The 22,402-nt window shown below is 42.1% G+C and overlaps 1 protein-coding gene across 12 annotated transcripts in view; it reads right to left on the bottom strand.

The window, feature by feature from the left end:
* The window catches only part of plekha7b (pleckstrin homology domain containing A7b), a 652,966-nt gene that overhangs the window by 121,483 nt on the left and 509,081 nt on the right, over nucleotides 1-22,402 (bottom strand). For all 12 annotated transcript variants that reach the window (XM_086007862.1, XM_086007863.1, XM_086007864.1 and 9 more), the window contains one exon: nucleotides 10,706-10,881. In XM_086007862.1, the coding sequence (XP_085863988.1) occupies nucleotides 10,706-10,881 (176 nt within the window). The remainder of the gene's footprint in view (nucleotides 1-10,705; nucleotides 10,882-22,402) is intronic.

Here is a 22,402-nt window from a genome sequence, read left to right as displayed (position 1 = left end):
CAATTATTGTGATGATGTTAAAATTAATCTTCTAATTTGTACAACTGTAAATTCTACAGGGATATTATCTGGAATAGACAATAGACTTCGAAATATTTACCCATTAGATATCACGTCTGCTCCCCTGCGTCGCTCAGTGAGTAGATGTACTACATGGTGTGCTGTGGAACCATGCAGAACAGGGGCCACATCTGTGCTGAAACAATAGTGGTAGAACTACAAAATAGCCTAAGCAACACAGATTTGTGTGCGTGTGTGGGGGGGGGGGGGGGGGAGGAAGAGAAGAGAGCAGGGAGGAATTACAGTATGCAGACGACGCTTGCGTCTGCGCTCACTCGGAGGTCGAACTCCAAACCATCGTCAACACCTTCACCGAAGCGTATGAGAGCATAGGCCTTACACTAAACATCCGTAAGACAAAGGTCCTCTACCAAGCTGCCCCCGCCACACAGTACTGCCTCCCGATTATCAAAATCCATGACAAGGCCTTTGACAATGTGGACCACTTTCCATACCTTGGGAGCCTACTGTCAACAAGGGCAGATGTTGACGACACCAGTGCAGCCTTCGGTCGCCTGAGGAAGAGAGTGTTTGAAGACCAGGACCTCAAACCAGCACTAAGCTCATGGTCTACAGAGCAGCAGTGATACCCGCCCTGCTGTATGCCTCAGAGACATGGACCATGTACAGCAGGCACCTCAAAAGCACGAGAGGTACCACCAACACTGCCTCCGCAGGATCCTGAAAATCCATTGGCAGGATAGGCGCACCAATGTCAGTGTTTCCGCTCAGGCCAACATCCCCAGCATCGAAGCTTTGACCACGCTCGATCAGCTCCGATGGACGGGTCACATCGTCCGCATGCCCGATACGAGACTCCCAAAACAAGCGCTCTACTCGGAGCTCCGGCACGGCAAGAGCCCCCCAGGTGGGCAGAGGAAACGCTTCAAGGACACCCTCAAATCCTCCTTGAAAAAGTGCAACATCTCCACTGACACCTGGGAATCCCTGGCCCAAGACCGCACAAAGTGGAGGAGAAGCATCCGGGAAGGCGTCAAACACCTCGAGTATCTTCGCCGGGAGCATGCGGAAGCCAAGCGCAAGCAGCGCACGTCAACCGAAGCACCCCACCCACCCGCCCCTTCAACCACCGTCTGCCCCACCTGTGACAGAGGCTGTAGGTCCCGCATTGGACTCAGTCACCTGAGAACTCATTTTTAATGTGGAAGCAAGTAATCCTCGGTTCCGAGGGACTGCGTAAGAGAAGAACTACAAAATAGCCGAAGCAACACAAATTTGTGGGGGGGGGGGGGGGGGGGGAGGAAAGAGGAGAAATTGGGAAGCAATCACTTCCGATCACTACCCAGTCACCTCTATTCTAAACATGATGATGCCAGGTGAGACGAGGTCGAGACTGAGCTCTTACTGCTCCTCACAATGACAGCCTTGGCAGAAAAATGCATTATTGAGGTTTCATAAATATTGAAAACCTTTAAACATTATTATGCCACTAGTTATTAGGCTGTAACTCCATGGCCAATGACTGCATTTCCATATTTCACCCAAGTGACCATTCTGCTTGCATTGGCCCTGACAGTGTCAGTAGGCTATTCATCTGCAGATGCATCACAGTCAATTCTAATCTTGTCCTCAGCTGATACCCATGGACATTAAGCAGCTGTTACTGGGTAATGATCATGATCAAAGACCTTAGATGATCCTCCCAGGAGCATGGAGGCCAATTATAGAACTTCTAGCACTACCCCTGCTGAGATCTGCACAAACCAGTGATCAAATTTTGTACCTTCTTACTTTGCATGGTTCAGCCAATTACTGAGCAATCAGGGAGCTTAATTTTTTAGGCTTTATACAGATACAATCACACACCTCAACAGCTCGCTTTCACTGAAAGACTTCTAATCCTTTTATTACATGTGCCGTTAATTAAAAGACATCAAGTATCTAATTTTTTCTTGTTTTATTGACATATTTATGAATGTGGACGATGCAGCCTAGAGCAACACATGATTAAAGGGAAAACCACATAAAATGAATTTGCCCACTTGACCTGAATATAAATTTCCTATAAAAATTATTTTGAAAGCACATCAATCTTCCGAAAAGAACACACAAACAAATATTGCTTAAACCTCCATCTGCATTAAAACAGTCAAACATCTCCACACAGGACAATAATTCAGAACAGAAGACACGACTGCATTTTTAAATTGAATTTTCAGCAGTCGTTATATGGTGTGCCCTAAAAACTAGCATCAATTTATCATGGAAGTACTATGTCCAGTACACTTCACCTAACAAATTCTCAAAGTGACATTCACATCATACATATAAATCATTGTGGCAGAATTAATTTCCCAAGTTCCATTTAGCTCCCATTCTCAATTCTATAGCTTATTAAAATTAATTCATATTTTCAGCAGCAAACTGATAAAAAAATGTAACTGACCCTACCCTTGCATCCTAAGCACAGGTTGAGGAGATATCTCTAAAGGATACCAAAAACATACCATTAATTCCTTTTCCACACTTGGTTCTCAAATCAAATTCATTACAAATTAATGGAATTTCCTCACAATTTGATTCGCATCATAAAGTTTTTACTGTATGTGTGAAACTTGAGCACCTGATATTTAAAGTAAATTATATTCGTGAACTATACTTTGAGTCTACAGCTAGGAAGTATGTCAGAATGTGTGGGAGCTGACTTGCTCTTTGAACCTTTCTCCATTTCTTACAAAAGCAAAATACTGCAGATGCTGGAAATCTGAAATCTCTTCATTTCTCGTTGTAGGGAGAGCTTATTGATTTGCAGAATCACAGAGGAGAGTCTATTTCCTATAATTGGAATGTGGTATAGAAGTACACCAACACTATTCTACCAGACCAACTACAGTTGTGGGGAACTTATCTCCATTTTGGATATCCAGTATTCAAACACTGCCAGGTCTGTAATAGCATGGGTTAAATACAGAACAAAGTACTTTTTATTGCGCCTCAACATCTCTTAACCTCGACCAGAGAAGAGCATTCTTGTAGCATTGCATTCATTTTCCCACTTTCTGGGGTTTGCCAAAATTGCCAATCGAGTTGCCAAATTATGGGTTGAATTTTGAGCAATGGGCTCACATCCACTAGGAATTAGGTTGAGACTGCCCAATTTCATTTTACACAGGACCTTCACAGACAATCAGTCTAGGTTGCACTTGAATCTGTATCCCATTCCCTTTGAAATAGTTAATTTTGGTGCCTTAACCCCATCGGGGCAGCTCAAGTGCTCAATCCAATAATATTGCCAAGCTTCCTTCAGTGCACTATTACCACTGTACCACATCAACTTGCAAGGAATGACATAACATTTTATAAAAAGTACATGTACACTAATAAAATGGTTTGTGCTTCATATTATACTACATTGGGATCGGAGTAAATGCATATTAGCTGTCCAAACTGAGCAGGACCAGAGGACAGAGCGGACCTGCGAGGAGTCGGCAACACCGAGAAGGCAGTACAAATCCGGCGAATTCAAAAACAACAAAAAACAAGGAGTGACGTCACAGGACAGCAGGTAGGTGAGTATTAACTTTTTTTTTCTCTCTAAGTTGGGACAGTGGTTTAAACTAAGAGCTGGGGAACTATAACATACTTTATTCAATTAATAACAACTAGATAAACTAATAAATATAACTATAAATAATCATTTAATAAATACTTTAACTAATTAAATAAATAAAACAAAGTTAGACTAAGATATGGCAGGGCAGGTTGTGTCTGGACTGCAGTAGGTGGGAATTTGTGGACAGTGAGACTGTCCCGAGTGAACACGTCTGCAGGAGATGTCTCCATCTCGAATCTCTCCGACTCAGAGTGATTGAGCTGGAGTGCGAGTTGGAGACACTCCGACACATAAGGGAGGGGGAAGGGTATCTGGACAGTTTGCTCCAGACTTCGGTCACACCTTGTAGAGAGGTGCAGGATCAGAATGGGGTTGGTGTGACCGACAGTGTGCAGAGTAAGGGGAACCCAGGTAAGAAAGGGAATGAGGATCCACAGAGAAACCGATCCTATCCAACAGGTACAATGTACTTGCTTCTTGAGAGGATAAGGATAAAGACTGTCGGAAGGACAGCCAGAATGCAGACCAAGGCACTTTGGAGCAGGAGGCTGTCCAAAGGCAGGGGGAGGAACAGGAGGAGAGGAAGCATAATGTGGTAGTTGTAGAGGATTCTATAATTAGGGGGATAGATAGCATCCTTTGTAAGTAAGGTCGAGAGTCCCACATGGTACGTTGCCTACCTGGTGCCAGGGTGAGGGATATCTCGAAACAGCCAAAGGATATTGGAGAGGGAGGAGGAGGATCCAGTCGTTGTGGTGGTTGTTGGGACCAACAACATAGGAAAGAGTAGGCAAGAGATCCTGTTTGGGGAGTACCAGGAACTAGATTAAAGAACAGGACCTCAAGGGTTATAATCTCTGGATTATTACCTGAGCCACGTGCAAATTGGTGTAGGGATAAGCTGATTAGGGAAACAAACACGTGGCTGAAGGAGTGGTGCGGGAAAGAGGGATTCCATTTCATGGGGCACTGGCACCAGTATTGGGACAGGAAGGAACTGTACCATTGGGACTGGGACCAGGATTCCTAGCAAAAATTATAAATAGGGCGGTCACAAGGACTTTAAACTAGTAAACTGAGGGGGGAGGGGGGCTCGGCTCAGGTGGAAATTGTAGTGCAAATAGTAGTTCAAAAACAAACGAAAGGGGAGAGAGTAGAGTAACAGTCAGAAATTGTGCTTTAGGTACTACAGGTAAAGGGAAAACTAAAAGATGTCAAGTGATTAAACCAGGAGAGAGAAGTAAGAAACATGCGAGTAAAACATTAGAGCTGAAGGACAGGCTAGGGTGTGTGGCCCAATTAAGCATTCTTTACACAAACGCACAGAGTATAAGGAATAAATTGAATGAACTGCAGGCGCAAATTCAAATAGGAGGGTTTGAAATGGTAGCCATTACTGAGACATGGCTGCAAGACGGTCAGGACTGGGAACTAAATATACCAGGTTGTAAGGTCTACAGGAAAGATAGGGGAAATGGTAGATGGGGAGGAGTACCCTTCGTGATTAAGGATGAAATCACTTCAGTGATGAGGATATAAAGAGAGGTAAGCAGGCAGTGGAAACTTTATAGATAGAATTAAGAAATAGGAAAGGATTTAAGACTGTAGTGGGAGTTGTGTCTAGGCCCCCTGGTAGCAGCTGTGAAGTGCTAGATTGTATAAATAGAGATTAGACAAGCATGTAGTAAAGGCAGAGTGGTTTTAATGGGGGATTTTAACTTTCATATTGATTGGGATAAGCAGACTATCACCTGGTAGTGAATTTATTGTGTGTGTCCAGGATAGTTTTCTACAACATTATGTCCTAGAGGCAACAAGAGGGAAAGCCATATTAGATTTAGTAATGAGCCAGATTTAGTTAACAGCCTAACTGTGCGTGAACATTTATCCAACAGTGATCATAACATGATCAAGTTCAACGTAATGTTTGAAAGGAAGAAATGCGAAACAGCTACTAAGATTCTAGATTTAGGTAAGGCCGACTTCAACGAGATGAGGCAGAGACTGTCCACAGTAAACTGGGCAAATCTGTGAATGGGTAAAATGACAGATGATCAGTGGGAGATGTTCAAAAAATAATTTAATTGATACAGAACCAGTTTATACCCGAGGGCCAAAAAACCCAGCCATGGACAACTAAAGAGGTAAGGGACAGCATAAAACTAAGAAAAAGCCTACAAAAATGCAAAAAAATAGCACAGATCATGGCAAATGGGAAAGATACAAACAGCGGCAAAGGGTCACAAAACAGATAGTAAGAGCTACAAAAAGGGAGTATGAAATGAAACTTGCAATGGATATCAAAATCAATATGAAGAAATTTTACAATTACATTAGGAAAAAGAGGGTAGTCAGGAGCAATGTTGGCCTCTTAAAAACTGAAAGCGGTGATGTCAATGATAATAAGGAAATGGCAGACATGTTGAGTAATTACTTTGCGTCAGTATTTACAGTAAAAGAAAAGGATAGCATGCTTCAAATCCCAAAGAAACTAATATTGTATCGGGGACAGGGACTCAATAAAATTAATGTAAGTAAAATAACAGCAATGAGGAAAATAATGGCACTAAAGAGTGACAAATCCCCAGGACCAGATGGTTTCCATCCCAGGGTTTTAAAGGAAGCAGGTGAGAATATTGCAGATGTCCTAACTATAATCTTCCAAAATTCTCTAGATTCAGGAACCGCTCCTTTAGATTGGAAAATTGTGCATGTCACTCCACTATTTAAGAATGGCGAGAGAGGGAAACCAGGGAATTATAGACCAGTTAGCCTAACATCTGGTGTTGGAAACTTACTAGAGTTTATAATTAAGGATTGGGTGACTGAGCACCTCAAAACTTTTCAGTTGATCAGAGCGAGCTAGCATGGATTTGTGAAAGGTAGGTCATGCCTCACAAACCCGATTGAATTTTTTGAGGCGGTGACTAAAGTAGTGGACAGGGGAATGTCTCTGGATGTTATTTATATGGACTTCCAGAAGGCATTTGATAAAGTACCACATAAGAGACTGTTCTCTAAGGTAGAAGCCCACGGAATTGAGGGCAAATTATGGACCTGGTTAGGAAATTGGCTGAGCGGCAGGAGGCAGAGAGTAGAGATAATGGGCAGGTACTCTAATTGGCAGGATGTAACGAGTGGTGTCCCGCAGGGATCTGTGTTGGTGCCTCAACTATTCACAACTTAGATGATGGCATAGAAAGTCATGTATCCAAATTTGCCGATGACACAAAGATAGGCGGCATTGTAGGCAGTGTAGATGAAATCATAAAATTACAAAGGGATATTGATAGATTAAATGAATGAACAAAACTGTGGCAAATGGATTTCAATGTAGACAATTGTGAGGTCATCCACTTTGGACCTAAAAAGGATAGAACAGGGTACTTTCTAAATGGTGAAAAGATAAAAACAGTGGATGTCCAAAGAGACTTGGGGGTCCAGGTACATAGATCATTAAAATGTCACGAACAGGTACGGAAAATAATTAAAAAGGCTAATGGAATGCTTGCCTTGATATCAAGAGGACTAGAATACAAGGGGGTAGAAGTTATGCTGCAGCTGCACAAAACCCTGGTTCGACCACACCTGGAGTACGGTGAGCAGTTCTGGGCACCATACTTTAGGAAGGATATATTGGCCTTGGAGGGAGTGCAGCATGGATTTACCAGAATCATACCCGGTCTTCAGAGGTTACGTTATGAGGATTATACAAATTAGTATTCCCTAGAATTTAAAAGGTTAAGGGGTGATCTGATCATAATTTTCAAGATATTAAGGGGAACAGATAGGGTAGATAGAGAGAAACTATTTCCGCTGGTTGGGGATTCTAGGATTAGGGGGCATAGTCTAAAAATTAGAGCCAGGCGTTTCAGGAGTGAAATTAGGAAACATTTCGACACACAAAGGGTGGTAGAAGTTTGGAACTCTCTTCCACAAACAGCAATTGGTGCTAGATCAATTGTTAATTTTAAATTGGAGATTGATAGCTTTTTGTTAATCAAAGGAGTTGAGGGATATGGGCCAAAGGCGGGTATATGGAGTTAGGTCGCAGATCAGCCATGATCTCAGTGAATGGAGGCACAGGCTCGAAGGGCTGAATGGCCTACTCCTGTTCCTATGTAACACAGAATTCCAATGTAACATTCCCTTTCATTTCAATAATGAAAATTTTAATTGAAGCATTACATTTCCCGGTAAATTTCAGTATTTTTCTTTGTTACTGAACACTTGAAATAAGTTGTGTGTACACAATGAATGTACCATCCTCTCCTCTACTTTGCTGCTGGTACCTCATGTTGGAGTATGGTGTCCTCGGATACCTTGTCGATATGGCCACTTCTCATGTGTGAGCATAGACAGTAGGTGCCAACAGTAGAACAGCAGAAGGCATCATAGCCAAAACCAATCCCATCCTCTCTCAACCTCCAGACAGGCAAACCTTACAATAGGATCACTGGAAGCAGCTTATTATCCCAAAACATTTTGTATTCTTTTTGGATCGTAGTAACTTATGTAATCAACATACCAGCCATTCTATGACTGAAAATTTCCACAAACTGCATGGCGATAAATGTGAGAAGTCTCACAACACCAGGTTATAGTCCAACAGCTTTATTTGAAATCACAAGCTTTCGGAGTGCTGCTCCTTCGTCAGGTGAAGTGAAGAGATGCATATAGGCACAGCATATATAGTCAGAGAACACTGCCAGATGATTACAGGTAATCTTTCTAACTGCCCTTTATCACACCTCGGCAGAGATAATCACAGCAATCAAAGGTGTGAATGGTGTCCAAACAGGTCAGTCAGGGAAACATTACATCAACGAATAATGAGGTGAGGTCACAAGGGGTCAAATGTTGCAGATGCTGGGGTCTGTATGAAAAACAAAGAACAAACAACCCACAGACCTGTTGAACCAGGAACACTCCTCACCACTCCTCCGCGGCACTCTACACCAGTAGCCTCCACGATAACGGCATCGCTGCGACAGCCTCAGTACTCAACACCAACAACAGCCAATATCCAGACGCCATCCTACAACTCATCCGCTTCATCCTTGACCACAATGTCTTCACCTTCGACAACCAGTTCTTTACCCAAACACACGGAACAGCCATGGAGACCAAATTCGCACCCCAATACGCCAACATCTTCATGCACAAGTTCGAGCAAGACTTCTTCGCTGCACAGGACCTCCAACCAACGCTATACACCAGATACATCGATGACATTTTCTTACTATGGACCCACGGCGAAGAATCACTGAAAAGACTACACGATAACATCAACAAGTTCCATCCCACCATCAAACTCACCATGGACTACTCCTCAGGATCAGTTTCATTCTTGGACACACGAATCTCCATCAAAGACGGACACCTCAGCACTTCACTCTACCGCAAGCCGACTGACAACCTCACGATGCTCCACTTCTCCAGCTTCCACCCTAACCACGTTAAAGAAGCCATCCCCTATGGACAAGCCCTGCGAATACACAGGATCTGCTCAGACGAGGAGGAACGCGATGGACACCTACAGATGCTGAAAGACGCCCTCATAAGAACGGGATATGACGCTCGACTCGTCGATCGACAGTTCCGACGGGCCACAGCGAAAAATCGCATAGACCTCCTCAGAAGACAATAAACGGGACACAACCAACAGAGTACCCTTCGTCATCCAGTACTTCCATGGAGCGGAAAAACGCCATGTTCTTCGCAGCCTTCAACATGTCATCGATGACAACGAACACCTCGCTAAGGCCATCCCCACGCCTCCACTACTCGCCTTCAAACAGCCGTCTAAACTCAAACAGACCATCGTTCGCAGCAAATTACCCAGCTTTCAGGAGCACAGCAACCACGACACCACACAACCCTGCCGCAGCAACCTCTGCAAGACATGCCAGATCATCACCACAGATACCATCATCACACGAGGACACCACCCACCAGGTACATGGTACATACTCATGTGACTTGGCCAACGTTGTCTACCTCACACGTTGCAGGAAAGGATGCCGCATGGTACATCGGCGAGACCATGCAGACACTGCGACAACGGATGAACGGGCACCGCTCAACAATCGCCAGGCAGGAGTGTTCCCTCCCAGTCGGGGAACACTTCAGCAGTCAAGGACATTCAGCCTCCGATCTTCGGGTACGCATTCTCCAAGGCGGCCTTCGAGACACACGACAACGCAAAATCGTCGAGCAGAAACTGATAGCCAAGTTCCGCACTCATGAGGACGGCCTCAACCGGGATCTTGGGTTCATGTCACGCTACATGTAACCCCACCTGACGTAGAGTCATCCAGACTCGAGTCATCGTTGGCTTGTTCTCTCTACACAGATGCGGCTGGACCTGCTGTGATTTCCAGCAAAAAAAAATTTTTTTTTTTTTTTAATATTGTTTTTTGTTTGTTCTTTGTTTTTCATACAGACCCCAGCATCTGCAACATTTGACCCCTTGTGACCCCACCTCATTGTTCTTTGATGTAATGTTTTCCTGACTGACCTGTTTGGACACCATTCACACCTTTGATTGCTGTGATTATCTCTCTGCCGAGGTGTGATAAAGGGCAGTTAGAAAGATTACCTGTAATCATCTGGCAGTGTTCTCTGACTATATATGCTGTGCCTATATGCATCTCTTCACTTCACCTGACGAAGGAGCAGCGCTCCGAAAGCTTGTGATTACAAATAAAGCTGTTGGACTATAACCTGGTGTTGTGTGACTTCTCACATTTGTCCACCCCAGTCCAACACCGGCATCTCCACATCATGGCTGCATGGAGATAAGTTACCAAGTAATCTGTTTTGGTGATATTTGTTGAGGAACTAAGATTGGCCAGGCCACCAAAACTCCATGTTCTTCTTTGAATAGTGGCTTGGGATCTTCAAAGCCCACCTGAACCACCAAAACAGGATCTCAGTTTAATGTCACATCCAAAAGTTAGAATACATAATCTCCTCTGGAACCAAAATCAACACACAATAATGCTTTATGGTGTTAATTAATACATATAAGTTAGCAGTGTTCAGAGTTTAATAAAAATTCAGAATTACCTCTTTAAAGTGTATGCTTGCACAAGGGCAGCTTGGTTCATAGCCCTGATCCAGCCGTTCATATCCTCCTGTGTATCTGCACTGAAATAGTACGTTCTCATGCCGGTATGGTCTGCCTGCGAGCCAATAATAGAGTTCTTGCTATAAATGTATGCCCGCATGCCTGTATGGGTAGCCTGGAAGGAAAAAGAAAAAAAGTGATTTAGAGAGACATTTACAAAAACACTAAGCTACTTTTCAGCAATGGAAGTGTGGTGTCAAAGTTTTATTTCTAGATGTGCATGTTTGTGCTTATGAGAGAGAAAGAGAGAGAGAGAGAAACTGAAAGAGAGATATCAGTGCTGGCAAATGGGATGTTTGCACTCCTCCCAGGTTAACGTTGGTGAAAATCACTTCATTTAGAGCCCTTAGTAGCCGAAGAGGCAAAACCTTCCACCCATCTTGACTGGATTCAAATCCAGCTGCTAGAGGTGGAAGGATTTTCAAGAACCCATCACTAAGGAATATATTATTCTCGTGTCCGCATCACATCGATATCATGCTGTATTTATACTAATATTTCACTCCAAGGTGACCTTACATATATTAAACATGGTATCTGAGTGAAATCTACTGCTTAGTGCAGAATACTAACACATTTTAAGTATAGAAGCAACATTCTGAACAGAACACATTAAAGGAAGATGCAACATTAAAAGCAAAAAAAATGAGGAATCAAATCTAGTCATAAAATAAACAAAGAAAATTTAACACACATCAGTACTTCCCAGTGCAAGTGTGATATAGCACAGGTTTAAAGTACTTGTGCAAGTTCATCAACACTTCTATTTTAAGAGACAAATATATATTCTTTTCAGTTTAACACTTCAATCACAAAGTGGTCTATGAAAGCACCAACTTAATTCCCGTGAGAAAGTTATGTGTTTCCGCTTGGACAGAATACAAGCTGTTAAATGTTCCTGAAGCCTACATTTATGTACAGGAGCAAAGGTTACCCGAGTTACAGACTTAACATCAATACCTGAAAATCTATGGATCATGCATATTAGTGTTTACTGAGGCCTGCATTACATTCTATATATATTTGTAATAATGATCTTAACTACATTTAAAGTTCTTCTGCAAACATGGAAAATGTTCTATTTTTTCCAGCATGCATTAACTCAGAGCTGGCAGCCAACAGCCGAAAGCACATCTAATGCAATATGCACCACTCAATAGTGTTCTATGTGCAAAGTGAATATTTGCTCAGATACTGAGGGAGCGATATCCCATCCACCACCTTAAACATTCACTCACTTCACCACCGGCATACCGTGGCTGCAGTGTGTACCATCTACAAGATGCACTGCAGCAACTCGCCAAGGCTTCTTTGGCAGCACCTCCCAAACCCGCAAACTCTACCACCTAGAAGGACAAGGGCAGAAGGCGCATGGGAACACCACCACCTCCAAGATCCCCTCCAAGTCACACACCATCCTGACTTGGAAGTATATTGCCGTTCCTTCATTGTCGCTGGATCAAAATCGTGGAACTCTCTCCCTAACAGCTCTGTGGGAGTACCTTCACCACACGGACTGCAGCGGTTCAAGAAGGCAGCTCACAACCACCTTTTCAAGGGCAATTAGGGAGGGGCAATCAATGCTGGCCTTGCCAGCGACACCCACATCCCAGGAATGAATTTTTAAAAATGTAAAGCAATTATGTCATTTTAGATCAATTTTCGGTGGCAATTGCTTTCGTGTACCGCCAGCCAGAAACAGCACAAATTTCAAGATGCAGTAACTACACATCTGCAATAATTACAGTTTAGCACCCAAACAGCAGAAATGAGGCACTTGATCCCAGTAAATTGCCAGCTGGAAACCGCACTAATTGATTAGAAAATATCAACATTGTCACATTAATGACACTGAACAGAAGTTGAAATAAAAACAGAAAATGCTGGAGACACTTAGCAGGTCAGGCAGCATCTGTGGCGAGAGAAACAGTTAACGTTTCTGAAAGGTCATCAACCTTTTCCGTTTCTGTTTTTATTTCAGATTTGCAGTATTTTGCTTTTGCGGAACAGGTGTAAGATCCCTTTGTAGATGAGACAGCACCAACGAGTGCAGCGTATTCAGTAGTGGGTTCAATCCTTTGAACCCATGCACCAGGAGGATCTGTACCTCAACTCTATTTACCTACCATTGATCCATATCCTTGATACCCTTACCGAATGAAAATCTGTCTATCTCAGTCTTGAAAATTCCACAGACTTTTGGGGGAGAGAATTCCAGATTTTCACAACTGTTCCTGAATGGCTTAGCTCTGATGTTAAGATTGTGCCCGGTGTTCCGGACTCCCCAATAGAGGAAATAGCTTCATTGTATCTACTCAATCACATCCTTTTATTATTTTGTAAACTTCACTTGGATCACCCCTCAGCCTTCTAAACTCAAGGGAATACAAGCCAAGTTTATGCAAACTGTCCTCATAATTTAATCTTATATGCCCCAGTATTATTTTGGTAAATCTGCACTTTACGAAGGCCAATATATCCTTCCGGATGTGTGTTGCCCAAAACTGAATGTAATACTCCAGACGCGGTCTGGCCAAGGCTCTGTACAACTGAAGCATAACTTCCTCCAGTTTGTATTCCAACCCAACATTCTATTAGCATTTTGGATTACCTTTTGTGATTTGTGTACCTGGACACTCAAATCCCTTTGCTCCTCCATAGTATCTAGTCTCTCGCCATTTAGAAAATATTCCGATTCATCTTTCTTGGCTCCAAAGTGGATGACCTCACACTTTCCCACGTTGAACTCCATCTGCCACAGATTTGTCCAATCACTTAAGCTGTCTATATCCTTTAGTAACTTCCAGCTCCCATCTACACAACTTACTGTCCCTCTTAACTTAGTGTCATCTGCAAACTTGAATGTAAAACTGTCTAGTCCTCATCCAAGTCATTGATGCACATGAAAAGCTGAGGCTCCAGTATAAATCCCTGGGGACCATGTCACATTCTGCCAATCAGAGTGTATTCACGTTATCCCTACTCTCTATCTCCTACCTCCCAGCCAATTTTCAAAACATGTCCTAAGGCTACCTCTAATTCCATGCACTCTCATCTTTGCTAATAATCCTGTGTGTGCCACCCTTGTGTAAATTCCCATTCCAAAGAGTTTTTGAAAATTATGATTAGCTCCACAATTTTGGGATGCAACCCAAATGAATCTGGTGACTTTTATATTCTTAGTCCTATTAAGTTTTTTAATAAAGTGTCCTTTAGAATACTTATTTCCAAAAAACTTTTTTTTTTTTTTATATAAAAGTGCAGGAATAGAAAGGCAACAGAAAGCAGAGAAGCTGGAATTTGTTAACTGGTGTAAATATCACCCACAGTAGCCTAAGCACCGAGACTATCAGTTACCGCTTGGCAGTAAGCTAGCATGAAAATTGTTGGCAGTGGTATTATATCCTTTGCCAATTTATTTCTTATAAAAAGTTACAATTAAACAAAAGAACCATTCTCGTCACCGCATGTTCTATTAAGCGGCTTCTACTCTACCAGTTTTTTTTTATTGAAAGAAGCGGATAAGATGGAAAAAATAAATGGGAAAACTCAAAGAATATTAGGTTACCAATGAAAAGAGTGGAATATGGATAGAAAACGTACCTAAACCAAGAGATTCAAATGGACCAATTCCCATTCAGTCCAGTTATTAAGAAGGGCTGTGTTTTGAAGGTAAAGAAGAGATCTATCCTGATCCAAATTACAAAATTTATTTATCTTTTATACAAATTTGTAGTTAGGTCAAATATTGTAGCTATTTAAACTGTACTTTGTTAACAGCTTTCTGGAAGGAATTTCTTTATCTTTGCAATATGTCAGTTTGGAAAGGCAAATACACAAATCTTGTCTGGAAGCAAAATTGGTTTGATTAATTCTTCCAATAATGTTTGCAAGTTTACCACCACAAGAAAGAGGCAAAGCAGTTATCTGAAAGATCTGTCCATCACAGGGTATTAAGGGTACACAGGGCCTGAGGAAGAGAGTGTTTGAAGAGGGGGAAGGAGGGGGATCCAATGGTGATCGGGGTGGTCCAATGGTGGAGGGGAGCAGACAGGGGGAGAGGTTTAATGAGTAGCTTGTTGGACCGGGTGGAAACACTTCTGCTCCTCTTGGCCCACAAGCAGTGCTGTGAAGGCAATTAACTTATGGATTCAGCCCTTCTCGTCTCCTTGCACCTGCCTGGTTTCCCAAGGCCAGGGAAGCCCGGCCGACATGAGTTGAAAATAGAATCACTGTTAAAATGAAGGCAGGCAGCTTCATTATAATATTTAAATGACTGGCCCATCTCCCATGAGCAGATTGGTCGCCCACACCTTGTAGCGCCTCCGTTGAAACCGGAAGTGGGCGGGTTTGAAGCAGGTTGGGTTCTTGTTTCAGACTTTTTACATTTTAACCTCGGACACGACCCCAACTCACCCATTTGAGAGTTAATATTCAACCGAGTTTCTAAATCCAAGCCATTAATGTAAATTAGAAACACTAGTTGTACCAAGACTGATCACTAGGGCACCACACTAAGTAATTCTCCCTACCTGAAATAATTATTTTAACAAGTGGCCATTGGTTCCTACCTTCAGCCAATTTCTTATCCATTCCCAAGCTTTTCCCTGAAGTCCCACAGCTCTGAGCTTGACGAATAAAACTATCTTTCATGTGGAACTTTTTCAAATACTTTTGGAAGTTTAAGTACGGCATGTTTTAGGGCTTTCTGCAGACCATTTTGGGAGGTCACTTCCTGAAAATCAAATAAACGTGGATTCGTGCTGGCCTGACCTACATGGTCTGTCAACATGGTGCTTTTCTACTGGAAAGATCGGGAAAATATATAAAACTACATAGAATGTACAGCACAGAAACAGGCCATTTGGCCCAACTGGTCCGTGCCAGTGTTTATGTTCCACACAAGCCTCTTCCCACCCCTCTTCATCAATCACCATCAGCATTACCTTCTATTCCTAGCCCCCTCACGTGATTATCTAGCTTCTCCTTAAATGCATCTATGCTATTCGCCTCAACTACTCCTTGTGGTAGCGAGTTCCACATTCTAACCACTCTATGGGTAAAGAAGTTTCTCCTGAAATACAGTGGACCTGGAGAGGTCAAGAAAATACATTGGACAATCCAGTATAACCGAGCAGTAAAAGGGTAGACTGTTTGCCCTGAGGCACACTATGTCTGATTCACTACACATGAAGTAAAACCTCAGTTTACGGAAACTGTCTTTTACGGTGAGCGCATGAAATGTGTTGGGAGCACGCCTGACTGTTAACAGTCTGAGCCAAGATGATAGCCTAACATTTGCTTTCTTTTTGCCCGATTTGTAAACAATCTTCAACTAAAGGCCCCAGAAATATGGGCCCAAGAAATGAGATTGATTGAAAGCATAGTGACAAGTATAGAACCTCAACATTCCTCAGTGACTCCCTCGTGTATCTTGGGTTTAATTAAGACTAAAAATAATTGACTCAAAAGATTATTTACAAAAATAACTAAATCGACCTTAGAATATTTTCATTTTATGAAACTTTTTCATCCTGACTTGATCAGCAACTATACCAGAATTTGATTATAACTGATGGTTTCCTTGAAATCCCAGTCCTCTTATATTAATTGCTACAGATAAATTCTGTAGAATCAAAACCTTGCATCTAATTTCCACATTTCTTTTTATCGGAAGTGAAAACCGCTCGAATGATGCTGGGAGGGGATGGGTGGAAGATTATTGAAATATTTATTTGATCTGAACTTTGTAGAGTCAAAAATTTAAAGTTAAAAACATAAATATTGAACAAAACAGCAGCTCATTTCAAAATACTGAAGGGGGGAAATATAGCCCGGGCTTCCAATTACAATCTGATGAGTCCCAGCAGAAAGGTGCATGTGTGTGGATGTTGGACGAGGACAAGATCAGGCTTGGTTGTCGTCCTCCGTAATCAAATAGCCATCCAGCACTCACTGTCCAGGCTCACATATGAAGAATGGGCACCTGGGTGAGATACTGGAGGATTGCTGCCACCTAGGAAGGTCTATTGGTAGCAATAGGAAAAAAAGCATTGTTATTTTAAACTAAAAAAATCTATTGAAAACACAATACACAGCACACATGCATCACTGTCCTCAGGGATAATTTCAAACTACCTAGGAATTCTCAAGCCTATTCTTTGCTTACCTGCTCCATACCTTCTGCTGACATCCACTGCTTGCACTAATAAAATTCACTATTGTGTTAAATATTTGATAAGCCTTCACTGTGGCATTACAAGTTGAACCAAACCACAATTCTGATGTCATAAATACTGCACAATATATTTGTATTCTCACCGACAATGGATCGACAATCGACAATCCTTTCATTTTCCAATAGGTTGCTTCTACAATGTTGTCTTTGGCTTTGCAATTTCTTCCTGTGCATCATTTAGTAAGCTGGTCCATAATGTGTACTTATTAAACACATACCACTGACAGCCACCTCGCCTCATTGCTACAGTTAGGACTGCAGCAATGTTCAGTTGCCCTGTCCAACAATCTGAACTTGTTCCGTAATCACAGTTAAAACTAATCTCCACAGGGGAAACTGTTAACATGAACTGACAGCCATTCAGGAAATTACAACCAAGGTCAGCAGTCGATTGTGTTTGAGCTGTTCCTGCCTGTGATGTTGTTATAATTTTAATATATTAATTTAATTTTTTTTTAAACTAGCCCATGGTTAATTTTTTTTTAGTACGTTTACATAGATCCAGGCACCATTTTTATAACTCAAATTACAAATTAGAATTCTAAAAGCTAGTCAATGTAATGCAGTAATGACAAATATGAGTTCCAAACTATAAATAGATTCAACTGTCCTGTTAAAATCTTTGAGGTTATTAACACTATTGCCACAAACTCTTGTTTTAGGCACTGTTTGCTAAATTAAACCATTTTCCCTCCCTTCCTTAAAAAAGAACTGCTGATGAGAAACTAAATAATTATTGTCTTTGTCATTACAGACACAATGGGCAGTTATCAACAATGAAATCTGCTTAATCTGATGTGCAGGGTCCAAAACATTCACTTAACAAACTGAGCAAAATTGCTGAATAAGTATTCAACTGGAATGCCAACATGAGTTCAAAAGGGTAATCTATCTCCATCTCAGTTAGAATGTATTATTTCAAGATACTTGATCTCCTGCACCCAAGTTGAGGGGCTAAATGGCCTACTCCTGTTTCTATGCAAGTCCTTCAAAACAAATACAGTACAATCCATCAAAGATTTTCAGCTTTAGCTAAAAAAAAAACTTCAAGAGTTTAATTTTAGTTATCCCACTTTTGACCCAGCATAGAACATAAAGTAATACAGCTGCTTGTGATAAGAATGATTCAAACTGAATGACATTTTGTACGATTGACATTGTCCTCCGCCCAGTGCAGTTAATGCACCATGCAGCACTAAGCCACCAGCACCACCAACAGCTAAGCTCATGATCAAGACTGTGTTTATCACCAAAACATTAATGATCTCATGTACTTTTGGTCTTTGGGGTTTTTCCAAGATGCCTGGCCTCCGTTTGTTACATTATCCTTAATATGTTACAATCCTGCTCTTTGGGTTTTTGATATTACTCCTATTGTACTTTGCATTTCGTATTTCTAAAAATTTGTTTTGTAAATTTTGTACTCACCAGGGAAAGGATATTGATGGGAAATAAAATGCCTTTCCCCATTTCAGGCACCCAGTATCAGCATCAAGCACACCAAGTAAAGAATAACAGTTAGATACAAGATAAAGCTCTGTCCTAATAATGTCCCTTAGCCCCAATTTCAAGCTAGTGCCATCTACTGCACCAGTGATCAATGCAATACTTTCCATTTCTCGTGCCAGCTATTCTGTTCACCCTCTGAGTGAGATTGCCAATTTAGTGCCAAATTAGGGGGCAGTGTTGGGCTATGGGTTCATACAGAATAGGAACTGGGTTGAGGTTACCCATTTCGCACACAACTCTTACAACCAACTGGCAGAGGCTTTCATCCCATCAGTCTAGGCTGAATTTGCACCCAGATCTGAGAGGTGAAAGGTTAATGTGCAACCCACTAGATGCTGAAATAAGATGATGGTAGGGTTGCTATCGTGGAAAGATGGGATTACATGGGATGGCCTTCTTCATCCGAAAGAATCTTGTGATCTAGTTATACTCACTTTGTACTCGTGTCATACCATCAACTGTAATTTCTGACTTTGTTTCAAAAATGATATAAACAAAGAGCAGGGTATATGTTTGTCAGCACTGTTCAAACTCCTACACACTGGCCCAGTAATTCGGGTCGGTGGCTTGCCGCGCGTGCAAGCCCCTGATATGCACTTACCCGACGCGCTGACATTTCACCTCCAGGGACGCCTGGAATTCGTGTTTGAAAAAGAAGAATCCCGGGCAGCGTCTGACGTCACACCGCCCAGGAGTGCAGCCAGCGCGAAGCCTGGAGCGCACTGTGCAAGTGAGACACGCCCCTTGAGGTCTCAGTTTAATAGGACACGCCCCCAATGTTTCTCACAAGCTGCTAAGCATTTTTACATGCAAAGCAGCATTTTAAATAGGTTTTTGGTATTTTTATGAAGCTTTTGGTAACTTTTATAAACTTTTAAAAACGTTTACATTATTTTGAAGAATCTGAAGTAGTTTTAAACAGAATTAAAGCTATTTAAAGACTTTTAAAAGCCCTAAAATATTTTTTTTTATTCCATTTATTTATTTACCAATGTCGTCGTCATACGTGTCTTCACACTGTTCCCTTTGGGGAACTGTATGAAGTGGTGGAAGGATTTATGGCCGTGATTAACACTCATTCCGTGACCGTAACCATCTTTGAACCAGCCATTAGGGTGGTTAGTCCTATGGCGGGAGGGTTTTACGGGCTCCCACAAGCTATACAAGGAGGGGGGGCCACCCACACCCACGGACGCAAATATCCCACTGGATGTCAACCCAGAATTTAGAGCCGGAGCTCCGACTCCACTTGCCGGGACTGTCTGGAGCGGGGTTCGAAACCCTACCCCGTCTGGCCCAGCGGCGGGGATCCTACCGCTACGCCAAAGGCCCAATCCGATTAGCAACGTGAAATGGCTGGAATGAGCACAATTCACGGCATTAAAAGAACTCACAATTGAACTGATGATGACCTCAGCAATCTCCTCAATGAGGTGGAGGCGCAGCGCCTGCTCATCATTGGTAATGTGAAGTCAAAGGCGCCGCAAAAAGGACAGATGATAGCTTGGCCTTTCAAGTGGCAGCATAGGGCTCCAGTCACGGGGAGGGAAAAGGCACAGGAAACGTATGGGTGTCACCTTTTGCACGGAGTGGGCCTTTTGCGTAGCGGTAAGCATCCCCGCCGCTGGGCCAGAAGGAGTAGGGTTTCGAACCCCACTCCAGACAGTCCCGGCAAGTGGAGTCGGAGCTCCAACTATAAATTCTGGGTGGACATCCAGCGGGATACTTGCGTCCGCGGGTGTGGGTGGCCCCCCCACCCTCAGATGGGTTGTGGGAGCCCGTAAAACCCTCACGCCATAGGATTAACCACCCTAATGGCTGCTATGAAGATGGTTATGGTCACGGAAGGAGTGTTAACGTGGCCAGAAATCCTTCCACCACTTCATACAGTTCCCGAAAGGAAACAGTGTGAGGATACGTACGATGATGACCTGTTGCGCAATGCACCTCCTTGGACCCTCAGTCGCAGATGCGAGGGGGCAAATCGTGCAATTGTTAAATTTTTCATTTTATTGACATGTAAAATGTTGGCCCAGTAATTCCCTTCCAAACGCGCGAATACGGTCGGGGTACTTACGCGTCTGTCCGGAGGAAATGCCGGTTTTCAGCATGCACAGCGCATGCGGGGAAAACCGGCATTTCTTGTCCTCTGAACGAAGGGGTTCAGAGGCAGAACGCGTGCGACTGTACAGGCAGCGCGTGCGCAGTAAAATTTGCCGCTTTCATTCATGCTTTCAGTGAGGTCAAGTCAATACAACTTACACATGAAAAAAGCATGAGTACAGTTGCTCCAGAGGCTGCGGTTGTTTGGGAAAGGGATTAAAGTTATTTTAAGAAATGCTGAGGTAAGTTTTAAAGTTTATTTTTGTTTTTTAAAACAGGTTTTCAGTACTGTAGGTAGAAGGATCAATTGTGGCTATGTGAATTGAATTTGCTGTGTTTATTAAATGTGAAAATGACTCCAACATTTTTAAGAAAGAAACTTTTCATCAGTAATATATTCTTTTAAGTAATTATGTATGTATGTCTGTATATATTCCTTTGCGTGTATGAATATATTCCTTTACTTATGTGTATGAATGTATGTATTTAATTATGACTTTCAGAGAAAGTAACTTATTGGAAAATCATAATTAAAAACATACATTCATACACATAAGTAAAGGAATATAAAACATACATACATATACGTAAAGGAATATATGCGGACATACATACATAATTACTTATTACTGATGAAAAGTTTCTTTCTTAAAAGTGTTGGAAATGTTACATTACTCATTTTAGAACACTCATTCTCACATTCAATTCACACAGCCACAATTGCTCCTTCTACCTACTGTACTGAAAACCCGTTTAAAAAAAAAAAAAAAAAATTTAAACTTTAAAACTAACCTCAGCATTTCTTAAAATAACTTTGCTCCCTTTCCCAAACAAAAATATTGCCTTTCAGAGGCTCCACGATAAAATATACCTTCCTCCACAGCCTTGGACCAACTTTACACATGCTTTTTTCAAGTGTAACTTGTAAGGACTTACCCTCACTGAATCCATGAATGAAATCGACGAAGTTCACTGCGCACGCGCTGCCTGTGCAGTCGCATGCGCTGTGCCTCTGAACCCCTTCGTTCAGAGGACCGGAAATGCCGGCGTTCTCCGCATGCACGGTGTTTCCTGAACGCCGGCATTTCATCCGGCCAGATGCGTGAGTACCCAGACCGTACTCACGCATTTGGACCCGAATTACTGGGCCACTATCTCTACAGACCGAGAGGCTGGACAGTACAGAGGTGAATCATGCATGCTCATGTTTAAATGTATTCCAAGTCTGGGTTCTTCACAATAAATCAGAGGATACTCATTGGAACACTGTACAAAAAGTGCTTTAAAAAGACCCAACAAAATGTATAAATATTCTTGTGTGTAACCTGGAAGAACTTTGTTGCTTATGCCCATCAGTAACATATTTGCAGGAAGTATCAATTCTAGAGCAAAAATACTGAAACAATACCGAAGGGCCTCTATCCGTGCTGTATTACGCTATGACTCTATGACTAATAACAAGAGAAAGAGCCCAGCTTTCAAAAATGACATTCCAGGGTTCCAAATGTTAGAGTAAAAAGGCAGCTTAGCATTAGAGTAAAAATGTTATTTTCAAATTCCCAATGGCTGGCTACAGACAAGCAAGTCTAAGGGATGACATAAAAACAGAATGCTGGAAGTACACAATAGTTAAGTCAACATCTGAAAGAAATGCATTTCTAGTAGTTTCAATAATTTTTTTTTCAGATTTTCAGGTTTTCTTTACTTGTGGTTAGTCAGAATAATCAAGAAAAATTTGCTTAAATCTATCACAGCGACAGAGTATGACAAAATCTTGATCTCAGGC

This window comes from Somniosus microcephalus, chromosome 15, assembly GCF_052327205.1.
Source record: "Somniosus microcephalus isolate GS21.2 chromosome 15, FLI_Smic_1.0, whole genome shotgun sequence".
NCBI classification, from domain to species: domain Eukaryota; kingdom Metazoa; phylum Chordata; class Chondrichthyes; order Squaliformes; family Somniosidae; genus Somniosus; species Somniosus microcephalus.
Note: the sequence above shows the minus strand (reverse complement) of the source record. Positions and strands in the feature narration are given on the sequence as shown.